Consider the following 27,595-nt stretch of genomic DNA (forward strand, 5'->3'; position numbering starts at 1 on the left):
GATGTATTATTAAAACAAGATTTTAGTTTAGAGTTACAATTTACAACTCACAGTCACAGGTCACGACTCTAAAGCTAAGTCATGGGTCCAATCCAACTGTGCAACTGTCCAAAGACCTCATTGTCTGGACGTGAATATATCTATGCTCAGTTGCTCACTATATATACTTCTCAAAAGAATACGAACTTTACTAGTGTTGTGTGGGTGAGCTGGTGCTCGGTGGGGAGCGGGGGTTAATAAACTAGGTGTTTGATGCATGGTCGACATGTGGCCATATGGGTATATTTTGTCAATTTCTTATTGGACACCTGGCAAGGTACGGTTAGAAAGATATTCTGACACCACTCTTTCCTCATTTCCTCATTTAGCATTTTCTTTCAGGTGTATGGTGTCTGCGAGCGGTTTCGTGATGCCACTTAAATCTCCGATGATGTGACAGCACTTGACAGGAACCCTTTCTATCCGATCATCCATCGTCACCATCCGATATAATTGAATCTGATTCGAATTCGATCACCCATCGGATTTGAATTCGATCCGTTTATACCCCTAAACAGTATTGGTGAAACAACGATCAATACCCTTGATGAATGTTTGAGTTCAGAACACCCTTTTACCTTTTAAAATTACTAGAATTTTGAACAACATTCATGGGCATTCCATGAATCCATGTTGGGCTGCCCTGTACAATAGTTTCCATGGATCCAGAGCTCAACAGGTATGCACTGTTGAACGATGGATAAGATCTTATTCGTGGTTACCCCAGTTCATTTTGGATATTCTGGGGAAATGCAACATTGCTGTTGTTCATGGTCCACCACACAAGTCTATGAGAGGAGCCCTGCTTAGCCTCCTATAAGCCCTGTCATGATCAGAGAGCAGCTTCTTCCAAAGATTGATAAGTTTATGAGATCCCACCTCAGTAACTGGGATGGAAAAACTATCGATATCCAAGAGAAAACGACGGAGGTTAGTTGAATCTTTAGAACCTAAAACAACTCTGACCCAGAAAATTAAGAACCACATTATCAACTAATCGCAGCTAAATTTCTTTGTTGATTCAGTTTACATTTCCATTAAATAAACTATAAGATCCAGTGAACAACGGTAAAGGTCTCGTGGTTAAATAGCAGGAGAAGAGAAGCAAAAAAGAGAAAAATTTTAAGCTTCCCAGAATCAATAGATCATTCAACGAATCATTTCCTGTTTTAGTTTACAGTATTCTGTTCTCTTGTGCAGATGGCTTTGCTGTCATCACTCAATCAGATTGTTGGCACCGAATCCAGTTTGATAGTTGAAACCTTCAAGCTAGAGTTCTATAAACTAGTTCTAGGGACCCTTTATTCAAGCTAGAGTGAAAATGCTCTATAAACTGTCCAGTTTATAGACTGGAATTGAAAGGGTTTACTTAACCTCTCAAACTGTCCAGTTTATAGAACTCTAGCTTACCGGTAAGGGTAAGCTATCAAACTGGTTCTAGGGACCCTAAAAAACATGAGAGGTTAAGTAGGGACCCTTGCAAGGGACTGTCCAGTTTATAAACTGGTGCTAGGGACCCTTTTAAACTGTCCAGTTTCTAGGGACCCTTTTCAATCTACCGGGAGCACTAGTGAAAATGTTCACAAGCTAGAGTTCTATAAACTGTCCTAAATGGATTCAGTCCCTTGCAAGTTCCGGTTCTACTTAACCTCTCATGGTTTTTGTATTTGTTTTGTTTTTGCTTTGTTTAATAGATAGAATTATATATCTTTCTCTTGGTACCAAAAAATCCCTCATGACACACATGGGCCCACATGTCACACACATGGCACTAATAAATAATTTATTTTATATAAAAAATACAATAAATAAATGAAAAAAATAATTTCATGTAATAATTATAATAGTAATAATAATAATATTTTTTATGGTTAATCACACACACATATATATATATATATATATACTAAAATCAAAAGAAAATATTAGCAAATTAACCACAATTCTACTTGCATAAATTGGATACATTTTCATAAAAAAAAATGCTAGGAATAGTATATAATTGATCATATATATGTGAACAATAAGGAAAAATAAGAAAAAAAAAAGCTTAAAACTCACCACCGAAGAGGCTACTACCGGCTAATTGTGTTTACCTCTTTCCCAAACACAATTTTAGGAGAAAATGGGTTAAAACCCTTCATAATAGAATCACAACCTGAAAATGGTGAGAAATCAAGAAAAAGGGGAGATTTCACTTACATGAACAGTGAGATCCTCCCTCGTTGCTTGCGCCTCCGCTTGGTTCATCACCGCCGCCTCTTGTTTGTAGGAATACCGTCTCCTCTATAGAAAGGGGTAATGTGGGTATTTCAATTTTTTTGGACAATAATATTGTCTATACAAATGAAATAAGCATTTAAAATTAGCAACCTTAGGCTAGCTTATTTTTTAAGCACTTATTCCCAATATAAGTACTTATTCATGGTTATTTTATCAAAACACTAATAAATATTTATTTACCACTTATTGTATGATCCCACCACTTAAAATAAGTGATGATACCAAACAGTCACTTAATAGGCCAGTCAATTTAACATCCATTAATTACTTGTATTATAAATGGATCCAAAACCATTCAAATGCTCATTTATACATAATGAGAGGTAAAATTGACTCAATAGGACTCTAATCCAATCCATTTGAATCGACTGATTGGATGATTTAGCATAAGGGGATGTTTGTCAACGTGACTGATCTTTGTTTTTTAAAATAAAAACAATTTCCATATCAGTAAGTCGTATTAATTGAGAACTCTTTTTGAGTTTTTTTTTTTTTTTTTTCCTTTAAGCCAAGGTGGCAAAATGTTTGGATCGTAGTAGAATTTGTTAATACATATATATATTAGACCGAGTAACTAGACCTGGCAATCGGGTTGGGTTAAGGTACTTTGGGTTGAATTTCGGGTTAGGTTGTCAAATGCTAGACCCTAACCCTAAATGTTCGGGTTAAGGTTGACCCTTGGGTCAATTTGGGTCATCCCAAAAAATAAAGAAAATTTACATGAAAATGTCAAAATTAAAAGAATTAGCCTTAAAATTTTAAATATAAAATAAAAAACTTGAACATTTAACAATTTAAAGAGTAAACAATAAAAGGTAAAGACTAAATAGAAAAAATTAAAGAGTCAAAACTTCTAATAGTGCATAAATAATTCTAATTAGACTTGACAATCGGGCCTGCGGGTCAACCCATGACCCAACCCAACCCAACCCAGTTTTTTCAGGTTGGGTTCGCGGGCTGGGTCAACTTTTGCCAGGCCTACGAGTAACTGCAAAAATGTTGGGATCATAGTAAAATTAGGAAAGGAAATTGAATTGAATTTTGCTCCCAAGTCCTAACCAAGATGACAAGTGATGGTTTATTTCAAAGCCTGTAATCCCCCTACCTTGAAAAAAAAAGTAGGAATGAAAGAAAAGAAGAAAAGCATATACACGTTATGTTCCGTTCTTAATATTTTGAAATAAAAATGATAGAATCTAAGGATACATTTGATTTGAAGGAAAATATAGGAAAAGGTAAAAAAGTTCATACAAGATTTGTAAAGGTTTTCCTAATTTTTCATTTCTTTCTCTACTTTTCCTTCAAACCAAACAATGTATAAGTTTGCAAAAGGGGAGAGAAGCAGTTTGTCTTTGTCTCGAATTTCAGAGTGATACCAAAACACAGATAAGGCTGTGTTTGGGTTTAAGCGTACACCGAATACCAAAACATATATAAAATAAAATAAAGGCCTTTTTTAGAGTAGAGAATACAGAGGGAGAAACTACCTCAAACAGGAAGTAACGACGGGGGTAGAAAGGAGATTGTGTCGCTTCCATATAAATCCGAACACAAACTAAAAGAAATAGAATATATTGAGATGGGGGTTCAGGTTCAAGTTGTTGTTTACGCATTCTAAAATCTTAAATAGTGAAGAACGCAACATGGAAAATTGCAAATTGGATATTAATTAGATGAAGAAGCAGGTTGCCAAGGTTGATTTGATTTTGGTTCATGCATTATGCATTCATTCATTCATTCATTCATTAGAGGGTCCCACTTGATAAGATTTGGTTCATGCATGTTGCAGTGGGATCCGGTCCTACTTTATTTGGTACCTGACAAGTGACAAATGTATGCATGATGCATGAATACGACAAGGGCTGCCATGTGGCCGTTGATATGTTTTAACAGTTTGATGAATTCGGGAGTGCTCAAATGGGGTGAATTCAGATCGGCGCTCCACATGCACATATATCACCATGTATTGAGAATATTTATTGTGCTTATTATTTGGAGATACTCTCATTGCATGGTTGAGATGGACTGAGTCACGTGTGGGATAAGCTCTGCGGAAGCACCCATGAGGGAATTTAGATTCGATTCTCGTAGCCTTTTGCAACAGGTGATGGGATTTGCTACTCGCACCAACTTCACAGCCATGTTCCATCGTATTAGGAACATCTCTCGAATACGGAAGATGCTCCCAATGAGCGGTTGGAAGTTGGTTTGAGGAACATCATGTGAGAAGCAAATTCAGGCTCTTTACAACAGTGCATTGGGAGCATTTTGATATTTATATCTTTTATAAATTAGATTTGATCTCCACACCAAATCTACGGTCTTTGTAACTATACATAAAAGATATTTATCATAAATAAAAAATATACAAATACGGAGAGGAGAGGAGATATTCGCAATGTATGGCCGTAAATGTTGTGAATTGGGTGTGACCGTGTGGGGATAGATTTTGTGAGAAATAAATCTGAATTCGTCTTTTTTTATTTTTTGGAATATATGTGACTGACTGCAAAGGGATGGGATGAGCTGACCACGGAGCGCGTCCTACAGGCTACAGCCCATCCCATCCGTGCACTGGGAGTATCTCCGCATGATAAGCACGGGAGATGTTCCCAGTGCACGGAGGGGATGCGCTACGAGGGCAGCCGATCGGATCACTGCTGCAACTGCAAGGGGGCTGTAAAGATAAAAGATGGTGTGAGGATCAAACCGGATTTCATAATATAGGCGTGGAGATGGAGAAATGGAGGGTGAGAGCATTAAGTTAACTGTACATGTGAGAATTGGAGGATCAAATCGGATTTTATATTAGGAAACGTACAAAGTACAAAGCAGTGAAGCAGTAAAGACTAAAGACTAAAGAGGGAGGGGTGCACACTGCACATGGCAATGGGGCTGCGAACACAACAGTGTCCAAGTCCAAAACTAACAAAACAAAAATCCAGATGGTCGACTTTGGATGATTCGTAACTGAAACAAATCCGGGCGGATTCCGTGACCCCAATCCTCCGTCCCATCAACCGACCTCCCAATTTGGCCAACAATCTCAACCTCTTAACTCAAGTCTCTTCCCCAACAACAATAAAGGGAAAAGTCAAAGGTACTGCTAGTCTGCTACTAATTAATTAAACGAACGAAAGCTCTCTCACAGTCACAGTCTCTCTTTGGGCTTTGGCTAGCCGTAGCCGGGGACATGGGATTGGGGGGGTACACCGTACACCTACAGATTAATTAAGGAGAGGAAAATCCGGTAATATGCAGATTGCAGAGTGGTAAAAGGTGCTCACAGGACCTATTAATGGTTTTGCTAACATATATGTAGCGCCGATCGAGTTTTATATATCTATCAAAAGAAAAATGGGTGTAGTGGGGACTGGGGGTTCCTCTCTACTCTAATCCTCTTCCTTTTAGAAAAGATCAAAGAAAGAACGTCTAATACTATTATTACTGGCTTGTTTGTAACTCAACTCATAGACATAGTCTCATACAGGTATTGGGCCTACCAACTACGTAATATATCTCTTTCACTTTCTTTTATTCTTTTGGTTCTGATTGTGTTTCCTGCAACGATGACAAAACTGTAGAGAGAGAGAGAGAAAGAGAAAGAGAAAGAGAGATTAAAACTCCAGCAATTTCATTGTAAGAAATGCCGTTGATTTCGTATTGAGCATTTGGGTCTAGGTGGGAGCCAGTGAGGTTCCTAGTTCCTGCTCATACTCTTGCAGAAAGAGTTGTAAATTAAAATTAAAAATATTATTTGTAAAAACAATGAATAAATATATCAAGTGAAGCTTTGGTACAAGCCATAAAAGTTAAATTTGATCATATAGTATTAATTTATTTCTTTACCTTTAACTTGTACATGTACCATTACACTACTGTGTATATATTTGAATTTGACTTGTTAAGGGTGATCAAATATATTCCAATTCAATATAAATGGATCAAATTGAAAGATCACAATCCAATTCATTTATATCCCTAATTAATAGCTTAACTGCCCTTTACATGGGGAAAATTAGGCTTCAAGATTAAAGGAGATCCAAGCGACTACCCCTTTGGAAAAGAGGAAAAAAAATCATCAACTCGTGGACCCAAAAAAATCAAAAGTATCATCATCTTCATCAATTTATGATTTCTCTCTTTTTTTTTTTTTTTTTTTGTTTCCTGGTTGCACCTCAGAATTGTATTTGTTAAGGAGGCTCTCTATCTCTCGCACATTAATTTCATGGGGAATAAAGTAGGCTTCTTGCTTTCCTTCCAAAAAGAAGTATTACTTCACTTGTGGTTCATCACCTTCTCGCTCTTCCTTTTTCTCCTTCTATCTTTTCGAGTCATTACGTTTGGAAATTAGAACCTTTCACAGACACAAGTGGGTGAGACTGAGAGATAGGGTTTGATAGAAAAGTTTATCCCCATACTACTCTTCTTACATTCAACAGTTGATGTAGACTTTTTTTTTTTTTTCTGTTTGAAAGGTGTATAAAGTATTTGATAGAGGAGTAGTTCAGCAAAGGATAAAGGGAGGATTCATGGGGCCATGGAATCTTGCATGCGCAAGCTTTAACACTAAACAGATTGGCTGAATAGCCGTCACATGTTCAATGGTAGCTCGTATACTCTGGTTAACTTTCTTGAGCACGTGGTCAATTAAACAGAAGCTGGTCTTCAAAGGGAACTTCCACATCCCTCCCCCTCTAAAAAAAATGATTCAGAGGAGAATTAAATGAACGTCTGCTTGGTTATTACTCCTAAGAAATAATATTACTGGAAGTGAAATAAGAAGGAAAAAAATGATCATTTCACAAATTAATGGAGAAGATAGGAGATATCAAAGGGCTAAATACTGGACCAAATGTTGTTCATAGGCATCCATGTGTGTGTGTGTGTGGAATAAGGACAGAATATAAAGATGAATAGACGAGACACGAGACTGAACCGGCTCTCATTGTGCAAAAGATGATGTGGATGTGACGATGGTGATGGTATAGATGCAAGTAATCCCTTGACGCATATCTTGTTCAGACTGTGAGATCAAGTCCATGGGTGTGCTGGAAGCGCTTAACATGGAAAATATAACCAGAACCAGACCAAGCAGATGGAGCACAAAAGGAAAACAATCTAGCTAGGCTGCCCTATCGAAATCAAACATACCCAACTCAAGAAAAGAAAAGAAAAAAAAAACCGCCCTGACAAGAATTCAGTTGTCTACTTCCTTGACAGTAGCTGAACAAATTCGCACCGTGGGGATCATCCAGTTGTTCGAATCACGAATCAGAATTCAGAAATCAACTGTTTCCCTTCAGTTTATTTATAAGCCACGGCCAAAGTAAACGGAAGATTTTTCTTGAAAGAAGGGCAAAATCCTTCTTGGTACATTCCAATGCCAGAATAGTCTTTGAAATGCATCTGGGATCGTATCTAAATGTGTGCAACCTTTTCCTCCTCATGGTAAATAGTTGGACAAGAAATCCTTTGACAGTGAAAACTCAAGCCAATCCACCTGACACTAGAATCTAGATTCCCTATATGGCTACATTTTGGATGGTGTGAATATGACAAACAGACCTATAAATTTCCTTCACGTATACCAATATGAATTGAAAAATCTGTTTTGGAGGATTCACCCAGACGAAATTCGCAAAACCATTTCAAACTAAATCCGAAAACCCATCGACCTAAGAGTGGCGATAGTCAGCATCGCATTGGATGAGGCCCGATGTTGGAACACCAGATGGACTAAGAGTTTTGAGGTTAACAGTTTTACTCTGTAGCTGTGTGTCTTTTCATCATATTTTGGTCCATTTTCAACTCAAGAAGTGAGTGAGGCTTGGATTGCAATGTGCTGCCATGCTACAAAAACAAAATGTGCGCCTCCTGAAAACAATCTTGGGGAAAAATAGAACCAAAAAAAGCACTCCATACATGCCTGATCTCTTCCCTTCTAATATTCTTTCCATTCTTTCAAGGGGAGTTGGTCTACAAGTCATTACAGGCTATATTCAACAACGAACTGAAAACATAACCATTTAATCCTACATATGGGAAATATTTACTGACCTCAGGTCATAGTTGCTTGATGAAAGAGGGAAAATTTTACTACCCCATGACTTACGTACCAAAATCGCACTGTAAAAGCATAGAACCATTGGTTTCTGTACTTAATTTGGACAATTGGCTGGCGCCTAGCATTCATACAAGTTAGAAATCAATAAGAAAACCCAAGAAATTCTTTCTTTAGGGTTCAATTTTTTTTTGGCATATTCACATCACAGCACTAGAAATGAAATAAGAATATATAAAGAACACAAATAATGGAGTAAGATAAACTGCATACTCCTGTCACTATGTTGCAAATGAGATAGAAATCTGTATAAACGAGTCCTAGAAGGCATAATACATTTGTGTGCAACTCGATAACCAAAATGATAAATACAAGAATTATATTATAATCGGACAGGGAACCATCAAACTAACCTAGCCATGCTGAAAATCCTCAAATATTACAGAAAGGATGGGTTGAAAAAACCATTAATGTAATATTAATCACAACATTACTGAAAAATCCCAATGTCAAATGTAAATCTCTACGATAGTACAATCGTATAAAACAGTATCTGATTAAGCCCATCCAAGATTCAAAATCTCAATGTACTGATACAAAGAATTCAAAAGAAAAATAGAGGACTTTATTAGGAGGCATATAGGCAGACATAATCTTGAAGAATCTAGAAACAAAGTTACTATGCTTGGAAGGGCATATGTAATCAGCAACTACCTTGGATTAAGCTGACAGCAAGGTTCAAATTATGGATACAATATGCCCCGTATCAGGTGTATCGTATCGTATCTTTTGGTCTCGATACATCTATTTACAGGTGTTTCGGGACCCTGGTTTATTTCAATAAAAAAACCATTAAAAACATCTTTAAAAATCATTGTTTGAAAAAAAAAAACTAAAAAAAACCATTGAGCATGTGTTTTTAAGTACTGATACGCCCCTGCTGATACACAGGAGCGTATAGATACTTTGAACCATGGCTGTCAGTAAATAATCACACAGGTAATTTCCCCCATTAATAAATGATAATTTCTCGCTCTCCTTCTCTTGCTGCCTTCTGACGGTCTTCTAGTTTTCCTGGTACTACATTGGTTTTCCTCAGTCATCCTACCATAACTCCGAGTATGATGAATGAGATAAAGAAAACAGGACGCACCGACCATACATTTACATAAAAATGCTTTCAAAGGAGCAGGAGATAGATCTGGTTTGGCCCAACAAAAGCGGCAGAGACTGCATTCACACTCAGCTTATGGAATGTGTTGGATACTATAGACTCTTCTCTCCCTTTTGGTAGCTACAGTGACTACCTACAAAGCAATTCTTTCTAGCCAGGTTTCTGAAAATCATAATGGCTACTTTTGGATTAATTGGTTACTCGCTTTCAAGCAAAATAAAGAAAAATAAAGAATGATGAAATACATAAAACAGGAGTTTCAAAATAAAGAGTTTAACTTCTATGAGTATTTCCTAATTGCAAACAATGGCTACAGGCCGCACTAACTGGAGGAAAACTCCATATGATTTGGTCCCATCCATCCAAGACAGTAAGGGTATAGAAGCTGCAAGCAGGCTAAGAGGAACATGGATTAAGGTAGTGCAAAAATGTTTTGGGGACTAAAAATTTAACGATGGATGTAGCCCTAGATAGATTGGAATTGCAAAACAGGATTCATGCAACTTATGCCATATAGAAATAGTTAGCATTAAGGATTTCCTTAGTATCACAAAAAACTAGTGAGAATTCAAAATTAATGAAATCTGCAACATTAAATAATAGTAAACAGGAAAGACAGGGGGCCAAAGTAGTAAGAAACACTTTATAAGCTAGAGAGCCTGAAGAAAAACAGTGTGCCAAAAACATAAATAAAGAATCATAAAAATTAAAAAGGAAATCCATTGAGCATTAGGAGATCACCACATATGTATGTACATTCCATCTATACTTTCTCTGTTTCTCAACAGATTTACAAAGTTACTCCATAGCTTTCTGTTGCTCACAACAGGAGAACAAATTGCATCAGAAAATTCAAGAACCAGGTATGTTGCTACCACTCCTGAAGCTTCTGTGGTTAGGACTTTTAAGAATCCAAGGAGATTCAACCAAATATTGAACTCAATCTAACAAAATCCATAAAATCTTCCAAACCTTCCCTGCCTTTAGAATTTCCTGCTTCTGAAGGTTGCAAATCTCTAGTGGTTAAAATGAAGCCCCTGGGGAACACAGATGCCAAAATTATTATCAGAGTGCACTGGAACCTTTTTTCTCCATTAAGCTAATAAATAAGGATTTGAAAAGAGTTGGTGAACTTACTGACTAATTAACTTGCATGCATTCTCTTCAGTTGGCATAAATATGTATGCTTGTAACTTGAAGACACGACTGCACTAGTTGGTCAATCTTAGGTAGTAATATTTTACTTACACCCTAACGCACTATGTTAGTCATTCTTTGTATATCAAAACCTTTGCAATAGCTCTCCAATAGATTTTCCATTCTACAAACATTAGTCTACAGTGGAGTTGAATCCCATAACACCTAATTCAAGGAGAAAGGTTATAAGGTGCTCGATTCATGAGAAAATGCAGCAATCAACTTCTCCTTTGTAAGCTGCTCAGATCCTTGAGATTTGACCACAAATGTGTGGAAGACGGTATCATTTCCGGCAGAGATCTTTGATTCCACCACAGTGATTTGTGCTTCTTTGAATGCATGGATGACTCTTGATACAGGATGAACATCCAATGGGCAGTTTACCCTTACAATAACCTCATCATGAAGGGCTTGAATGTCGATGTCTGGGCCTCGCTTCCGATCATCTCCAACAGAATTGGCTTCTGAAGCTACAGTGTCTCTTGACTGGTTGCCAAACTTTTCTCTCTCTGATTCCATGTCCTTGAGTTTCTTCTGAAGTTCAGTGATGTAGGTTATGGCATCTCCGAGCAGGGAGGCCTTGTCCATCTTGGAGATATTGGGCACGACGGCCCTTAATGCATAGAACCGCTGATTAAGCTTCTCCCGGCGCTGCCTCTCAGCCTCAACATGGTTAAGGGGCTCCTCTCTTCCATTTGCAGGCTTCCTGCCCCGCTTCCTGGGCCTTCGCTCGTCCACTGTGCATGGACGGTCTTCCTTGCATGATGCCTCAACATCTGAGTGCTCTGATTCTATGGCACTCTGACGAGTAATCACAGGAGACCTTGAAGTTGTCCCAGTGAAATCAATTTGTCTCTGTGCTTGCATCTGTGCCTGAAATGGGTTCAACCGAGTGTCTTCCCTGATCCCATTACAGTGGCCAAAGGATCGATGGGAAGGCTCAACGTTGTTATTGATCATAAGAACAGTATGCCCAAGCTTTTGCTGATTGTTTCCAGGATTTTGCGGGCTGATAACCTCAGCAATTGCCCCTGGTTTTATACCATGGAACCATGAAGGCCCAAACCCATGAACACTCTTCCTATTGTTAAATGGAAGCCTATTCCCATTGTATACATCCCATTGCCTCTCCTCCACCTTTGCAACTACGAGCCTTTCACTGCGCTGAGAATTAGACCGAATGGGGTTCAGATCCTGACCAAAAATCTTTGGGAACTCATCTGCTCGTTCCACGGTCCTGGAATCTGATGCAATTGCACTACTATCTTTCTTCTCATTGGAAGCTGGTAACGGTTTGACCTGGATAGGGAAGGCGGCGGACTTTGAGAACATGGACCTTATTGTCTGCAACACCTCCAAATTCTCAGAAATGGATCTGACTGATCCCAATTCGGCCACTCCAGTATCTGTGGGGACAAGAACAACAGTCTGGAGCCCAGCAGACCTCGCAAGGAACGATCGGACACAGTAATCAGGTGATTTCAAGGCATCCGAAATCCACAGGTACTTACCTGATCCAAACGCCTTACCAGGAGCCCCCTCACCCTGAGGAAAGAAGAAGTACATGGAAGCAAGGAAGAACATCTCCGTGTCTGTGACCCTGTCCAAGCCAAATGCATAGCTTTCCTCATCGGAACCTCCAAAGAAAGTGTGAAGCTTCTGCAGGACCCTCTTCCTCATCTTCTGCTGAGTTTCGTCTTCAAACCGGAAGCTTAGGTTGTGGGTAGCTTCGGACTCTTCCCCTTCCTTCGGCTCTCTGCAATATCCATCTCCCCAACCCAAAACCAACTCTCCAGTCTTCGAACTTGAAATCTGCCAAAAGATTGCGTAATTCCAGGTAAATTTTGAAGCGTTCGGGCCCTCGACGAGGTCCGAAAGCTTGTTTTGCAAATTCTCGTCGTTCCCAACTGCCGTCATCAAACCTTCCGAAGATACAGTGCTCTTCATCAAATATTCGAAAGCCCGAGCACCAAGAACTGTCACAACCGCGGCTTTATCCTCATCGTTCCAAAATCCACCACCCATTCCAGTCTCTGTCTTCATCATCAACAGCCACCTCCCGACTCCAATCCCCCCACCCGGAAAGAAAAATAAATAGATAAAAAAAAAAAAAGAAACAGAAACTCAAACAGGAAAAAAAAAAGCCTTAATTAGAAGTTACACACTTACACTCACAGAAACCCAATTCCCAGATGAAATTTATCCTAGAAAACCCCTCAAGAAATCACACGTTCAACAATTTAAACATAAAAAAAAAAAAAAAAAAAAACAAGACACTTGCATGATCCCCGTGTTTTTCCATATTTCACTCATTACCACTAATTCGATATTGTTCAGTTTCAGATCTCACCGGTTGTCAAATTGATTTTTGACTCCAGATACAGAATACGCAATAGTGCGTGCAGATAACATAAAAATCTCACAGGGGAATTTGGAAAACATACACACCAGTTGGGCGAGAGAGATTCAAAATGCTTGAGACATTTGAATTGCCGTAAGTTTCTTGGCAATGTGGTAAAGGTGATAATATACGAAACAAACAAACAAGGTTACTCCCACCCCGCGAACAAACCAATGGAGAGGGTGCGCGTTCGACAAAAATAGGCGTACCAGTAAACGGGGGGGGGGAGAGAGAGAGAAAGAGATGAGTTGAGAGAAAGCTCACTTTGTCTATTGTTTACCCCCAAACCAAAAGGGCCAAAACCCTTGTTAGACGTGGAAGAGATTTGATACCATGGGTTGAGTTAAAAAAGTAACCATGATTAGTTTTATGAGTTTTCTTTTTTTTTTTTGGTAAAATTATGAGTTGAAGAAACGAAGGCAGTCATTTCAGGCGCAGCAGTTTATACCTAATTACCTATACCGATATTTCGAAAAATCGTAGTTTTTTTATTTGCTATGAAAACATTGAGACGAGTTGACTCAGTTGAGCAGCAGCCAGCTGGGCTGGGCAGAGCGTAGCCACAGCCAGTTTTGTTTGTATAAATATGAAAAAGAAGAGAACATTCGTTTGGATTTTGCTGAATTTGGGCCGAAAGTTTTGCCGAAATTAAGATAAATGATGGGCTGGAGGTTGAGTGAAATATCCAAAATTAAATCCTGAAGTGAAATGTTTAGTTGCATGGAACAAGATGAAATTGAAGCATTTAAAAAAAAATGCTTAAAAGACTCCAATCCATGGCCCATATCCAACAAAACATTCTCATTAGTCTGTTAGTTGTGTACTTAACTGCTGCTGCCTACGGACTATAATACCATGTACAGGTTACAGCAATCAGAAAAGAAGCTGCCACATGTTTTGAGGATAAATACTAGTCTATTATTAGTTAGCTTAGATAGATTTGATAAGTTGATCTTTCCTATTGATTAGACTTTTCCTAGATTAGAGGCCATTATTGTCAATACAGCTGGAAAAATGAAAATATTATTAGGCCTTTTTTTCATTTTTCCCTAATCCACCGTCCACAATGCCACATTAATTATGTCCAATTTCTTTGGTGGACCGATAATTGACAATTGGAAAATGACAAACATATCCCTCGTAGAGTCGTGGTGAAAGCCCCGTATGGTGGACCCACTCCATCAGTCACCAGACTCACCACCACCACCTATAGTCTCTAGAGTCATAGATTTATAGTGAGTGATGCATCTGAGAGGAGAGGAAACGAGGTAGATAGAAGAAGCCAAAAATGAGTGGAGTAGAGTCCAATTACACTAGAACTACAACAATAAAAAGGACTCTTGCTGCAACAGGCTCTTATCTTTTTGCTTCCACCGCCCTACCCCGCTCGCTTATGTCAGCCTTGTTTTCAATGTGTGCAAATTCACCAAAATATCTGAATGTTCCTCTTCCACCAACATGAAAACTCAACCCCACCTGTTTTTCCAAATAACCCTCAATTTGAGCTAATTGACGCCTGGGTAACGAGTCTAAATCTTCTGCCCACGACAACTAACTTTATTCAAGTTTATTGTAGTCATATATAGAGAACATCTCATCCTATCTCATCCTCTCTCTATAGTATCATACAGGAGAAGATGTTTCCAATTTACACAAATAATATATTATGATAGGCATGAGCAGAATTCTCGTGGGCAGAAGATCCTGAGTCCTGAATAACCACTCTCACCCTTTTGAGATAAGAATTCAATTTACGGTTGTCAACAGTTGCCAAACCAGAACCAGATAAGTATTAAAATAGGAAGAAAGGCGAAATAGGATTTAAATGTAACCAGATCCATACTAATTAGGATAAAGGCTAAACGCCGCTGCTGCTGATGATGATGAACGGCGGATAAACGAGTTCTCACATAAGCACAGTAGGACAAGATATAAAACATGATAAGGGATTCAAGGGGGTTACTTTTGAATCTTAATATATTTTTATTTACAGAACACTCTGAGTCTCTGACATGTGCCACACTCTCTATCTCCAAAATCCCATTTTAATAAGGTTTTTTGTGATGAAGTAAATATACATTAATAGGAAAAATAAATAGTAGTAAGATAACATGCCATTTGTTGACTAAGCTGGGTGGAATAAAAAAGAGTAATGTAAATGCTACTCTCGCGAGTAGGTTTGAATAGGTACATATTCATCCTAGTCTTTGCATCTGTCGACGTGAAGGGTTTCTATGTCTTTTTAACAAGGGGTTTGCTGGTTTCCAGACACTGAGAATAACACACGTAAGAAGCAGCACCGAGTGTAGAATGTATTTCTACTCGCGCGAGTAGGAGTGGTGGGAGAACAGAGGAGGGGTGAGGTCAAATCAATGGTCGCTGAATGAAAACGTTCAGGCTAGCACAAAACACGTGGCGAATGCATAATGCATGATATGCACGTGTCGTGAGATGCGATCCAAATTTCAGCCTCGTTTTGAACGGTGAGGCTCAGCCAAAACTTGTGAAGGGAGCATGTGACGTTAACGTTAAGTGGAGGATGGAAGCCCTGGAGGGAGAACGTGAACCGCATTTAATATACATCCCCTCCCGAGTACTCTCCTTTTTTATCGTTATAACGTGTTCCGCGTGTGCTTTGCTTTGGCACTTCACGATTTGCATACACACACACCACTCAAACTCATGTCCTATTCCCGTATTCCCTTCCCCCCTCCACCGCTCTTTCTTTTGTTTGGGGAGACGTGACAAGCAGTTCCATTCTCCACAATTCATTCCTGCACCACTTCCCATCTGCCACGAGATCTGGAAAGTCCAGTTCTGATCTCATCATCCTGGAGTTCTTTCTGGCTACCATCTTAATTGCCTCACCCACGACTACATGGTCCCTGCTGTCCACTAGTTCTCTTTTTTTATTTTTTTATTTTTCTATTCTGTAAGCAGATTTAGTTCACAACTTAAAAGAATAAAATACTTGGATGTTCATCCTGTGTATTTTTGGAGTAGCAAAAATTTGGAGTCCCTGCTGTCCACGTACTGTACACTGTATTTTTGGAGTAGCAACACTTACGTAGGTGTTTGACATCGGTGCTGTGTTCGAGATTATACCACATCATTGCACCTATATCAGTTCATGGGCCAGGTTCGGGCTTAGCTTTTGATTGGGTTCGATCCTAATTCCAAGCTTAACATGTGAATAGGTCTAATTGCACTAATAGGAGTAACAGATTGTTTTACGAGAAAACATTGAATTTGACATTTCTTCATACCACACTTTTCTAATTTCTAAGGCATGGTCAGAAGTAACATTTTTCTAGAAAAAATAGTACCAACTAAAGCACTATTTTTTTTGAAGTGGCGCCTATGTGGTGCCATTTTCTCAAAATGCAACATTTTAGTGCCTTGAACTTTTTAGAAATATACACTTGAGTCCAATTTTGTTAAAACTAACATTATAGTGAAGGTAAAATTACAAAATGCCCACATTCAAATGTTCTTCTTTTTCATTATTACTCATAGTTCCATTCAAATGCTTTTATTCTTTCTTGGAAAGAAGCAAGGTTCAAAATATCGATATAGTCGATGTGCCGGTAGGGATGTATTGGCCTGTATCAAAGCTCATTTCTCCTATTTTTAGTTGATTTTTTTTTTTGTAGGATACTTCATTGGTGGCTCTATACATCCATAAAGTAATTAGGTAATATGGTTTTTTAAACGGTTTTATTCCCTCATAATATTAAATCATATAAATATTATTTTTTACATTAATTTGATTTATATATTTTCTTTTAAAATTCTTGTATGATGTGAGCTTCAAAATTTGTTTTTTTTTTCTTAATTTTCTATTCTGGTAAATTGCCTATTCACTAGCCCCTGTGAAGTAAGGGCATGTCATTAGTTGATGATATAAGATATAACTGATTCATTTCAATAAAGTCTATACAAGTAGTACGAAAACAAACCACATTGAGAAAAACTTCAAAGAAAAGAGTAAAAGTCAAATTATTAGGAAGAAGTTGAATAATTAAGAAAAAATCAACATAAAATACTCCCTTAGCCTTCTCTTAGCTACTCTTTATATAGGCTTACACCCTTATGGCTCATACAAGAAAGTTTCCTAACGCTCCATAATAGAATCCTCCTAAAACTCTTCAAAAAGAAAGTCCTAATTGAACAAAAATTTGGAAATCATGATCTAATGCTAACTAATTTTGAACTAGAATAGAAGTCCTGCACTAATACTATCTTGGTAAATTTGAACTAAGATAGAAGTTTTGCGTTGACACTAACTTAGTAAATTCGAACTAAGATAGAAGTGCATGCTGGCGCTAGCTCGGTAATTGATTACTCATTTGGATTAGTAACATCATCCAAGATTCTTATGGGGTTGAAGCTTGTTACATAAGTCATTAGTGATGGACACCCAACTTATGTGAAAGGAGATCCCTGGAATTAGGTTGGATGGGTAAAAACGAGTCGCTAGAAGACTTGGAAAAGCACTATCATTTTGTGTCCCATTTCATATGCCGAGGTAAGATAATGTTCACTGCAATTTGAGGAGGTTGAGTATGAAGCTCTTAATCAGTTAAGTATAGTGTGTGCAATGCATGCTAAATAATTGACTTAAGTGAGTGTGAAGTGTGGCCGCTTCTAAGAGAGATGTAGGGCTGACTCTCTAAAACACTCATGATTCTAAGAGGGGAACAAGACCGAAATGTTCCAAAACAAAAAAAAAAAAAAAAAAAACCACTAAAGAACTGGTGAGCTAAGTTAGTTGGGAGGGTTAGCTAGTTATGACAAAGAGGAAGGGTGAGCTAAGTTAGTTGCCATACCTAAGTGTTGATTGAAGTCCAAAAAAATCACCATGAATACTTTTCTCATCGAGATGCTCAGATTGTTCAATCTTCTTGTAATTTTGAATCTTGTGGAGGATTGCTAGAAGGAGATTCAAAATTTCAAGAATCTCTCCTCCCTCCCTTGTATTTTTGATTTTTGTCTTTTCCTCTTCTCTCTCTTGAATGCATGGGAAAACTCATTGTCCCACATTGCTTGGGAAAGGAGTAGAGGTGGAGTATATCTATAGTTTTTCTCTCTCTATGGGTAGGGACCCATAGGAGGAAAGCATTATATATATTTCCTTGCATTTGAGGGGGGGTTGGGGGTGCTTTTCACACGTGCGCACGAAGCCGGGCCAAGTCGGGGCACGGGCACGTATGCATGTGCATGTGCGCTACACCGGATGTTTTTGCTTTTGACTGGATTAAACATTTGACTTTTAAATTTCAAATTTAATTATTAAAAAATGTTTTTCCTATCCGTTTGTGTCTCTTACTCTTTGTGTCTCTTCGAATAGGTGCACTATTCTGAAGAGACCTTTGTTTGAAAGGGTACTTCTATGTCCATTCAGATGACTAAGAACACTCTATAAAATGAGTGTTGGTCGGCCCTATTTTACACACTAATACACTTGACAGTCTTCTCTTCTCTGTCTTCTCTGTTAATCTGAGCATCGTTCTCTATGGTTTGCGGAGGTCTGGTAAGCGAGTGCACATCTACTAGTGGCCTGTGGCCTGTTTTATCTTGGTAACCGATTTACAATCACCCGATTGCATCATAGGGGGTAAATGCAGTTTTAAGGAGAGTGACCAAGTGGCATGACTCAGCCTTCCTTATCTTTGCAAGTTCTCGGTTTCTTAGTTTTGCAACATTGCACTCCTTCAAGTTCTCGGTTTGAAAAGCGATTACTAATAAGTTACAAACTGCCTTATTTATTATTTTCCAATACTACTCCCTAAAACAACCAAAACGATTGAGGCTAGCGATGATGATGTGCTCTCAAATGACTCGTGGAGAAAGATGTTAGTTTTCAAGGTGCTTTCAGATCGCTCAGTTAAAACTATCGGTTTGAAGGAAATGGTGGTGAAATCTTGGAGGATTGACACTTCCGAAATCACATATTTAATTTTCCTAGTAGTTTTGAACGCGATCAGGTGATTCAGATCATAGATAAAGATCCTTGGCTTTTTGGCAATGATTTAATCATTATCCAAAAGGGTGCAGCGAATACAAGTTTGGCGGATTACTCTCTAGATCGAGCGGACTTCTGGGTTCATCTTTATGGCCTCCCAGTTGAATACTTGAACGCCAAATCTGTTATGAAGCTAGATTGCTACTGAACTTGGTTAACCCTTTGAACCCCTTCCGAGTCTTGTGACAAAATGGAGTGAATATGCAAAGATTGGTATTTCATTGGATATCAATGAACCTCTAACACAGGAACTTCCCTACAAACTTCTCAATGGGAAAACGAATACAACCAGAGTCTGTTATGAAAGAATTCCTAGACTCTGTGTATTTTGTGCTAGATTGGGTCATGAGGTTGTGGGTTTTAGAATAAAACACAACCTACAAAACGCCATTTTGGAATGCTCTTGTCCAGAATTACTTTGAACGTGAAGGTCACCACCGGTACCTATCACAGTGGACAACCCTGACATAACCCCTCTACCTGCACCGACACTGAGGACGACCTACCGGAACACCGGCTGCCCTCTTAGGATGATACGGATGAGACTCTTCCGAAGGAGAATAATTTAATTACTTGATGGTTCCTCTTCCAAGGACTTGGAGGAATTCGCCTAAAATTCCATGCACGTCAAATGCATGCATGGGCGTGGATTTTGAGAAGCCGCTAGCCTTGAACTCCACTCTCCAGACGGATACCAACCGGTTTTCTCCTCAGTTGGTGGACCCCACTGTTTAGCTGAGTGCAAGCGTGCTCTCCCTTCCGTGACTTTTCCCCTACACTCCTAATGCTTCCATGCAATCAGATTTCAAGGTCTAGGGGATCTTGATGAATGAATCTTGGATTGCCACTTACTCCCACCGACTCTGCTCTAACCAACCCAGTAGTCACAGTCAAAGTGTTTCGGGAAGAGTCCCTAGAGGCTCCCCCTCTAGTTCAATACCAAGCCCAATGCAGGTTGATGGCAAGAAGAGAAAATCGATCTGGTTTCTCTGAAGAGAACTATATTTTCAGACTCCCGGAGGAACATGCGAAAAAATCCCATAGCTCTGGCACGCCATTGCATTTTATTGTTTCAAATTCTTCATTGTGGAGGATGCACACCCTAAGCATGTCCCACGTCACCATGAAAATCATTGCTTGGAACTGCCAAGGGATGGGGAGCCCCAAGGCCCAAGGTAGTTCGTCACTTCTTGGAACTCCTCCACAGTTCCAAGCCTGACATTGTCTTTTTATCTGAAACTAAAGCCAACGCTCGGAAAGGCTGATTTGGATAGGTTTCTATTGGAACAATAGCAGCAGATGACAGATAATAGTTGCAACGACTGTAACAAACTTGGCAAATTGCATGCCCCCGTCTAAGACAGCTGGTGAACACCTGTGCATTCAAGCACATGTAAAATCGTGTTTTTAGGACAGTTGGACATCTCTGTAACTTATGCTTAAATAGCCTTAATGAATTCATTATCTCTTGCTCTGCTTTTCGCATCTCTCTATGCCAAATTGCATGGTATGCATGAATTCTGATCCTCTTTTCTAATCTTCTTTCTTGTTGCTCTTCATTCTACTGGTTGTTTCCTTCTCGACATGGAACTTGATCCAACTTCACCATATTTTCTGAGTGCCTCTAACAATCTAGGGGCACTTCTTGTGTCTTGTCCTCTGAACGGGGACAATTTTTCAACGTGGCAAAGGAAGATGAAGAATGCGCTTCACGCAAAGAACAAGTTCGTGTTTGTTGACGGATCTCTTCCACAACCTGAACCAAGATCACCGATGGAACACACATGGATAAAATGCAATTCCATGGTGATTTCCTGGCTTTTCAACTCTTTGTTTAAAGATCTTCACAGTAGCGTGGTTTATGCTGATACAACTAGAGAAATCTGACGTGACCTTGAAGAACGGTTTTCACAAAAGAATGTGCCTCAGATTCATCAACTCTAACGAAGCCTTGCATTGCTTAACTAGGGAAATCTTTCTGTAGCTGCTTACTTCACCAGAATGAAAGCTCTGTGGGACGAACTTGCTGTGTTGATTCCAACTCCAAAGTGCACTTGTGGTGGAGCAAAGGATATCATCGCAGAATGTGAGGAGGACAAGATCCACCAATTTTTAATGGGATTGAACGATAGCTATAGCACTGTCAGATCAAACATACTCGGGATTGATCCATTATCGAGTATAAATCGAGTGTATGCTTTGATCACTCAGGAAGAGAAACATTTGATGATGAAGGTGAACCATCGAAGCACTGATCTGGAGGTAACAAGAATGTACACATCAACAAATACTTGATCTGACAATACAAAACTGAATGGCAGTCAAGGCGGAAAACAAAAATTTAAATGTGACCACTGTAAAAAGACCAGACACACTAGAGATGGATGCTTTGAGCTGCACGGTTATCCACCTAATTGGGACAAGAATAAGCAACCACGGCGACAAGCTTCATTTGCAGGGATATCCACACAAGAATCATCACAAGAATCTGCTATTATAACATCATTGGTGACTGGACTTACCCCTGATCAATATAACCAACTTATGGCTTTGCTCCAGCTTAATATATCTAGAAATCTTACTACAAACCTCTCTGGTAAAGTTTCTCCTTCATTTAATAAGACCTGTTGGATCTTGGACAGTGGGGCTTCAGACCATATGGTCTCTAACATTACCTTGATTGATAACCCCATTCCTTTGACTGAACCAAAGATGGTTCGATTGCCAAATGGTGACAAAGTAGCAGCCACACATTTTGGTAGTATCCAATTCACTCCGAAATTCTCCATAACTAACGTTCTATACATACCCAGATTCAACTAATTTCTATCAGCAAACTGACAGATCAATCATTCTGCATTGTGGTTTTCTTTCCCACTTGTTGCATTTTACAGGACCGAGTGTCAAAGAGAGAGATTGGCAGGGGTAAATTCATCCAAGGGATATACTATTTCACTGCTTCAGTTTCTGCTATTGCCCTTCCAGCTCGCAGTGAAGTCTCTCCCTCCATATGGCATCACCGCTTAGGCCATGCACCATATCGCAACCTATCGCATTTAGTTGATGTTTCTTCTTCAGACATTGGTCGCCCTTGCGACATTTGTCATCGTGCCAAACAGACACGGACCCATTTCCTGTCAGTACCTCTAGAGCTATAGCACCATTTCAGCTGATTCACGTTGATTTATGGGGTGCATCCATCACAGAGTGGTGCTAGATATTTCCTTACAATAGTTGATTGTATCCATAGTACTTGGGTGTACTTCCTGAAGGGATAGGATATCCATCACATAGACGCCTAAAGATTGCGGAATAAGGGGGCGAATTTCAAAAATTTTTCTCTTCCTTGAACTGGGAATCGCATACCCTATTTAGAAAACCATATTTTCAATGATCATTCTTGAATCATAAACTAAACCAGATCTGAACCAAAAGGAGTATGGAGGGATTATACCTGATACGGAGAAACAATATCTCCCAATGGAGGTGTTCATGCCCAAGGAAGGATCCAAAATCTGTTCCCGCTGAAGATGGTGCAATGCAGGGTGGAGCAGAATCAACAGTGTTCTTCCAAAAGAACTTGACCCTTCGCAAGAATCAACTGGATGGCTTGTGAATACAGCTCAAAGGGATCAGCTCCTAATCCCATTAGGACTTGGAGATCCAAATCATATTTGGATTAGAAGTCCCTTTAAGTGATAAGGGATAACTCTTATCTTATCTGTAGATCAGATCAGTCATCTCCTAATTTAATTAGAAGGCTTCTAGATCTAAATATTATTTAAATCTTGGACTCTCTAAGTGGATAGGGTCTAGCCCAATCCTATCAACTGATCCATCTCAGAATTCGCCTATTTAAATGACTAATCAGATTAAACCAGTTCGAAATGAGCTTAAGGCCCATTTAAGGTTATGTATTCACTTAGCCTTCCAAACTTCTGCCCAGTTGGGCTTCCTTGTATGGCGTGGGACTCAAACATTGATCTACACATCAGCCACATGGGTTCGGCCCAGCCTTTGTTACAAGGCCTGGCCAAATACACTGTTATGGACAGTGCACCCCCTGAAAACCATCTCATGGTCTCTATGGGCCCAACACGTACCCTAAGTGGTCCCTGGGCCAAGTCACATTGTAACACCCAAGGACTGTGGGCAGATGCAAGATTTGCCCATCAGGCATTATCCTCAATGGTCTTACACTTAACCTCTCAGCCCATAATGACCATACACTGCCCGACAAGAGAGGACATCTCCCTCGGCTGCAAGGAACATGTTGCACTCTCTGCTTATATGGATCCCTGGAATTAAAACCTTTTGCAAACCTTTTAGAAACCATTAAATATATACTTTTATATCTCATATAAAATATATTTTGCAAAACAAATCTCAGTGATTGAAATTGGCTACCGGCAGTCTTGGTTTCCATTAGTGAGAGTGCATCCCCGATCATTACCTTTGTCCGACAAAGGGGTTGATCATGTCACTATGATCACCCACTCAAATGAATTTTCAGACTGTCCCAACATACCCAGGTTTTGACCCCCACTAAGGATCTCACTGATTGGTATATCAAAGACAGTCCAATCCGACACTTAGTGTAGTATCATGATCGGGTCTAGGGGTCGGGTGTAACTTTTCAGTTTTGCCCATTAATCTCCAAGGTCCAGGGCAATACTGAAAAATCTGGTCCAGTTCATAGATTCAATTAATCATACACTGTATATGCAAGGGTCTCACCCTAGCAACCGAGACTGGCCACCCCAACCGACTTGGTGGCACTACAGTGTCAGCCTTGTCAGGATAGGTCTCCCTAGACCGACCCACTGGCTATGAACATTCTAAACTAACATAAGTCTCATTAAGTGTCCAGTTTAAGGGTATTACACAGAAACATACCAAGGGAATATGAATCAAATATGCATTTTTATTCATTTACAATAAACTCATAAAGTACATCATCTTGATTGAAGCTAAGGGCATACAAAACTATCTAACACCTCTTACAAAATAAGACACAAGCATTACAATACTTGATCTCCTTCTATAAAATGATTCAGACACAATTTTAAAGTTCTGTTAAATAGGTGCGTTCAGACAACGGCATGGAACTCTTTTCTCTACCAATGAAGGAATTTTTTTCAAATGAAGGGATTTTAAATCAACACTTCCGTGTTGATTCACCACAACAAAATGGAAACATTGAACGGAAACACCAACATTTACTCGATGTTGCCCGTGCCTTACGTTTCTAGGCATCACTTCCTCTAGAGTTTTGTGGGGAATGCATTTTGGCAGCAGCATTTTTAATTACATGCCAACTCCAGTTCTTAACGACAAATGCCCTATGAAGTCTTATTTGGGAAGCCACCAACTTACTCTCACTTGTGTGTCTTCGGGTGCCTTTGCTATGCGCATAACCACCCCAACCAACGGGACAAGTTCTCATCTAGAGCCCTTAAAGGTATATTTGTAGGATATCCTCATGGACAAAAAGGATATCGCATATTTGTCATTGAGTCCCACAAAATTTTCACTTCTCGGGATGTTATCTTCAATGAGACAAACTTCCCATTTCAAGACCATGATACAACCCAGCCTTTGTATCCAGTTATACCTCTATCGTAGCTAGACATTGAATCAGAACAACACCTTTTGTCACAACTAAACAATGCAAATCCACCAATTATGGACCCACCTACTTTTGCCATAAATCCACCGCCATCAGATTTTTTGACCCAATCAAACCCATCTTCACTCCAATTGTCCAACACACATCAACATATGCCTGAACCAGCAACTGATAGCCACAATCACTCAACTCACCACCTCGTGCTCGCTAGCCTCCCATTAAATTACAAGATTACATTTGTGATTTTCCTTCACCTTTCGTGAATAATGCCTTCTTGCATGGAGATCTCCATGAGGAGGTATACATGACCATCCCTCAAGGTTTTTCCTCTCTAGGAGACAACCAAGTATGTAAACTTAACAAGTCTCTTTATGGACTCTGATAGGCCTCTCGACAATGGTTTGAGAAGTTTACAACTGCAGTCAAGGCATATGGTTTTGTTCAATCTCTTGCCGATTACTCTCTGTTTTATTATCGACATCATGGTGCCTGTATGAAGTTCTCATCTATGTAGACGACCTAATCATCACTGGTGACAATTCTAATCTCATTGCTGATTTCAAATCCTGTCTGACTACTTGCTTCTGCATCAAAGACATAGGTCCTCTCACCTATTTCCTTGGTATAGAGGTACATCGTTCCTCCGTTGGCATTTTCCTTTCACAGCATAAATTCCTTATGGACATACTCAAAGAGCAAGGCATGACAGACTGTCGCACTAATCCTTCTCCTATGGAACAACAACATAAACTTTGAGATGATACTGCCCCTTTGCTTGATCCTTGTAACAGACGTCTTGTTGGTCGACTGGTTTATTTGACAATCACTAGGCCTGAACTCAGTTTTTCTGTTCATGCTCTCAGTCAATACATGAATAAACCTACAGATGATCATATGGTTGCTGCTATGTGTATCTTGCGGTATCTCTGCTCCACTAAAGATCATGGTCTATTCTTGGATGCCAATACTGATTTTTCCATTTAGGCTTATTGTGATTTTGATTGGGTCAGCTGCCCTCTCATACGATGATCAACTTTTGGATATGTCGTATTCCTCGGCAATTCAGCCATTTCTTGGAAATCAAAGAAACAGAGCACTCTATCCAGATCATCTAAAGAAGCTGAATACTACGCTATGGCTTTCGAATTGCTATGGTTGGAGCGTGTTCTCACTGATCTCAACATGCCCATTATTGCTCCTATGAAATTGTATTGTGCATATTATAGCTAATCCAGTGTTTCACGAACGAACGAAACATATAGATATAGACTGTCACTTCGTTCGAAAACACATCCAGTGAAAGACAATTACAACATCTTACATTTCCACGGAAGACCAACCTGTCAGATATCTTCACAAAAGCTTTGACTGTTGATCGCTTTGTCTTTCTTCTCAGCAAGTTGGGCGTTCACTCACTTCACATCCAACTTGAAAGGGGGTATTGGAACAACAGCAGCAGATAACAAAAACAGTTGCAACAATTGTAACAAACTTGGCGAGTTGCATGCCCCGGTCTAAGACAGCTGGTGAACACCTGTGCATTCAAGCACATGTAAAATCTTGTTTTTAGGACAGCTGAACATCTCTGTAATTTATGCTTAAATAGCCTTAATGAAATCATTATCTCTTGCTCTGTTTTTTGCACCTCTTTGTGCTAAATTACAGTTTCTCAGTCCAGTTCTCCCTAGGTTAATCACATTTCTGTCCCTCGATCTTTGCATTGGACTAATTAGCCCTCTCATAACCAATTAAAAATTAATACTGATGGTGCCTGGTCCCCTGGTTTGGCTTCGATTGGCTGTATCATAAGAGATCGGAGACTTCATCGCAGGGTGTGCTATGACAGTTTGTAGCTCTTTTCCTGAGGAAACTGAGGCCATGGCTATCCTTGAGGCTCTTAAACTTGCAATCTCCTTGAAGAAGGATAATCTTATTTTAGAAAGTGACGCTATATGATTATTATTTAGTCACCATCTTCAAATTCCCCCCCCCCCCCCCCCCCTGGAAGGCCTATTATGTTCTTTCAGATTGCAACTCTCTCTCTCTCGTTCTTTTTTTCTGGAAGATAAGCTTCTCTCATGCTCCTTGTTCATGTAACAAAGCAGCCCACGGGCTGGACCATTATGCCCTCAAGCATATATAATATTTCCATGACCTGGTCTCTTCTTCCTGATTTCAGAAGGACCATTGTATTGAACGAGAAAATCCATCAATGACAAGTTTGTGCCTTTTGGGCTTCTAAAACAAAAAAAAAAAAAAGAAATCTGAGGTGGCCCAATCTATTGGTTGCGTAGAAGATTAGAGAAAGTAATGGGACTCTATTAAAACAAAAGTGGGATAGGTATATGTATGGGTATTGACATTTATTGGCAACGGTATGAATATGGCACGTGGTTGGCATCAATGCTGATTTCCCAAAAATCAATGTCATGGTGGCGTTAGAGGAATTAGCGCTGAAATTTCTGCTTGGTTGGCCGATATTGATGAATTTTGGAAAGTTGTCCAAAAATGAATTCTTAAAATCAGTCCTTGAATCATCATTTTTAGGTGATGTATGGCATTAATGCTGATTCTTCCCTATTGTTTTTTTTTTTATATTATCGTTTTTTCATAAATCAATAAATTTTATTATTTGGTATCATTTCGTCTTTGAATCTGTTTGATATTGATTCTTAAGGGCCGATTATTTTTGTATTAGAGTTATTATACAATGCCATATTGAATGTCATTCCATAGCTGATCCTTAAAAGAGCTGATTTCATCGAGAAACGATGCATGCCAGC

At 39.3% G+C, this 27,595-nt stretch overlaps 1 protein-coding gene and 1 pseudogene across 2 annotated transcripts; one reads left to right on the top strand and one right to left on the bottom strand.

Moving 5' to 3' along the window:
* Positions 1-10,189: 10,189 nt before the first annotated feature.
* Positions 10,190-13,325, bottom strand: LOC148863086 (transcription factor MTB1 pseudogene; annotated as a pseudogene). Its single transcript, XR_016110658.1, has 2 exons — positions 10,698-13,325; positions 10,190-10,597 (listed from the first exon to the last, which is right to left on the bottom strand). The product of XR_016110658.1 is annotated as a transcription factor MTB1 pseudogene (transcript).
* Positions 13,326-20,767: 7,442 nt separating this feature from the next.
* On the top strand, positions 20,768-25,796 carry LOC148863087 (uncharacterized). The gene is made up of 5 exons (XM_088976250.1): positions 20,768-21,040; positions 21,152-21,456; positions 21,553-21,979; positions 22,078-22,319; positions 25,604-25,796. Exons 1-5 carry the CDS (start codon positions 20,768-20,770, stop codon positions 25,794-25,796), a joined length of 1,440 nt encoding a protein of 479 aa, XP_088832376.1.
* Positions 25,797-27,595: the final 1,799 nt, after the last annotated feature.

The sequence above is a fragment of the Nelumbo lutea genome, chromosome 3 (genome assembly GCF_056320005.1).
Source record: "Nelumbo lutea isolate HS-2025 chromosome 3, American lotus-T2T, whole genome shotgun sequence".
NCBI classification, from domain to species: domain Eukaryota; kingdom Viridiplantae; phylum Streptophyta; class Magnoliopsida; order Proteales; family Nelumbonaceae; genus Nelumbo; species Nelumbo lutea.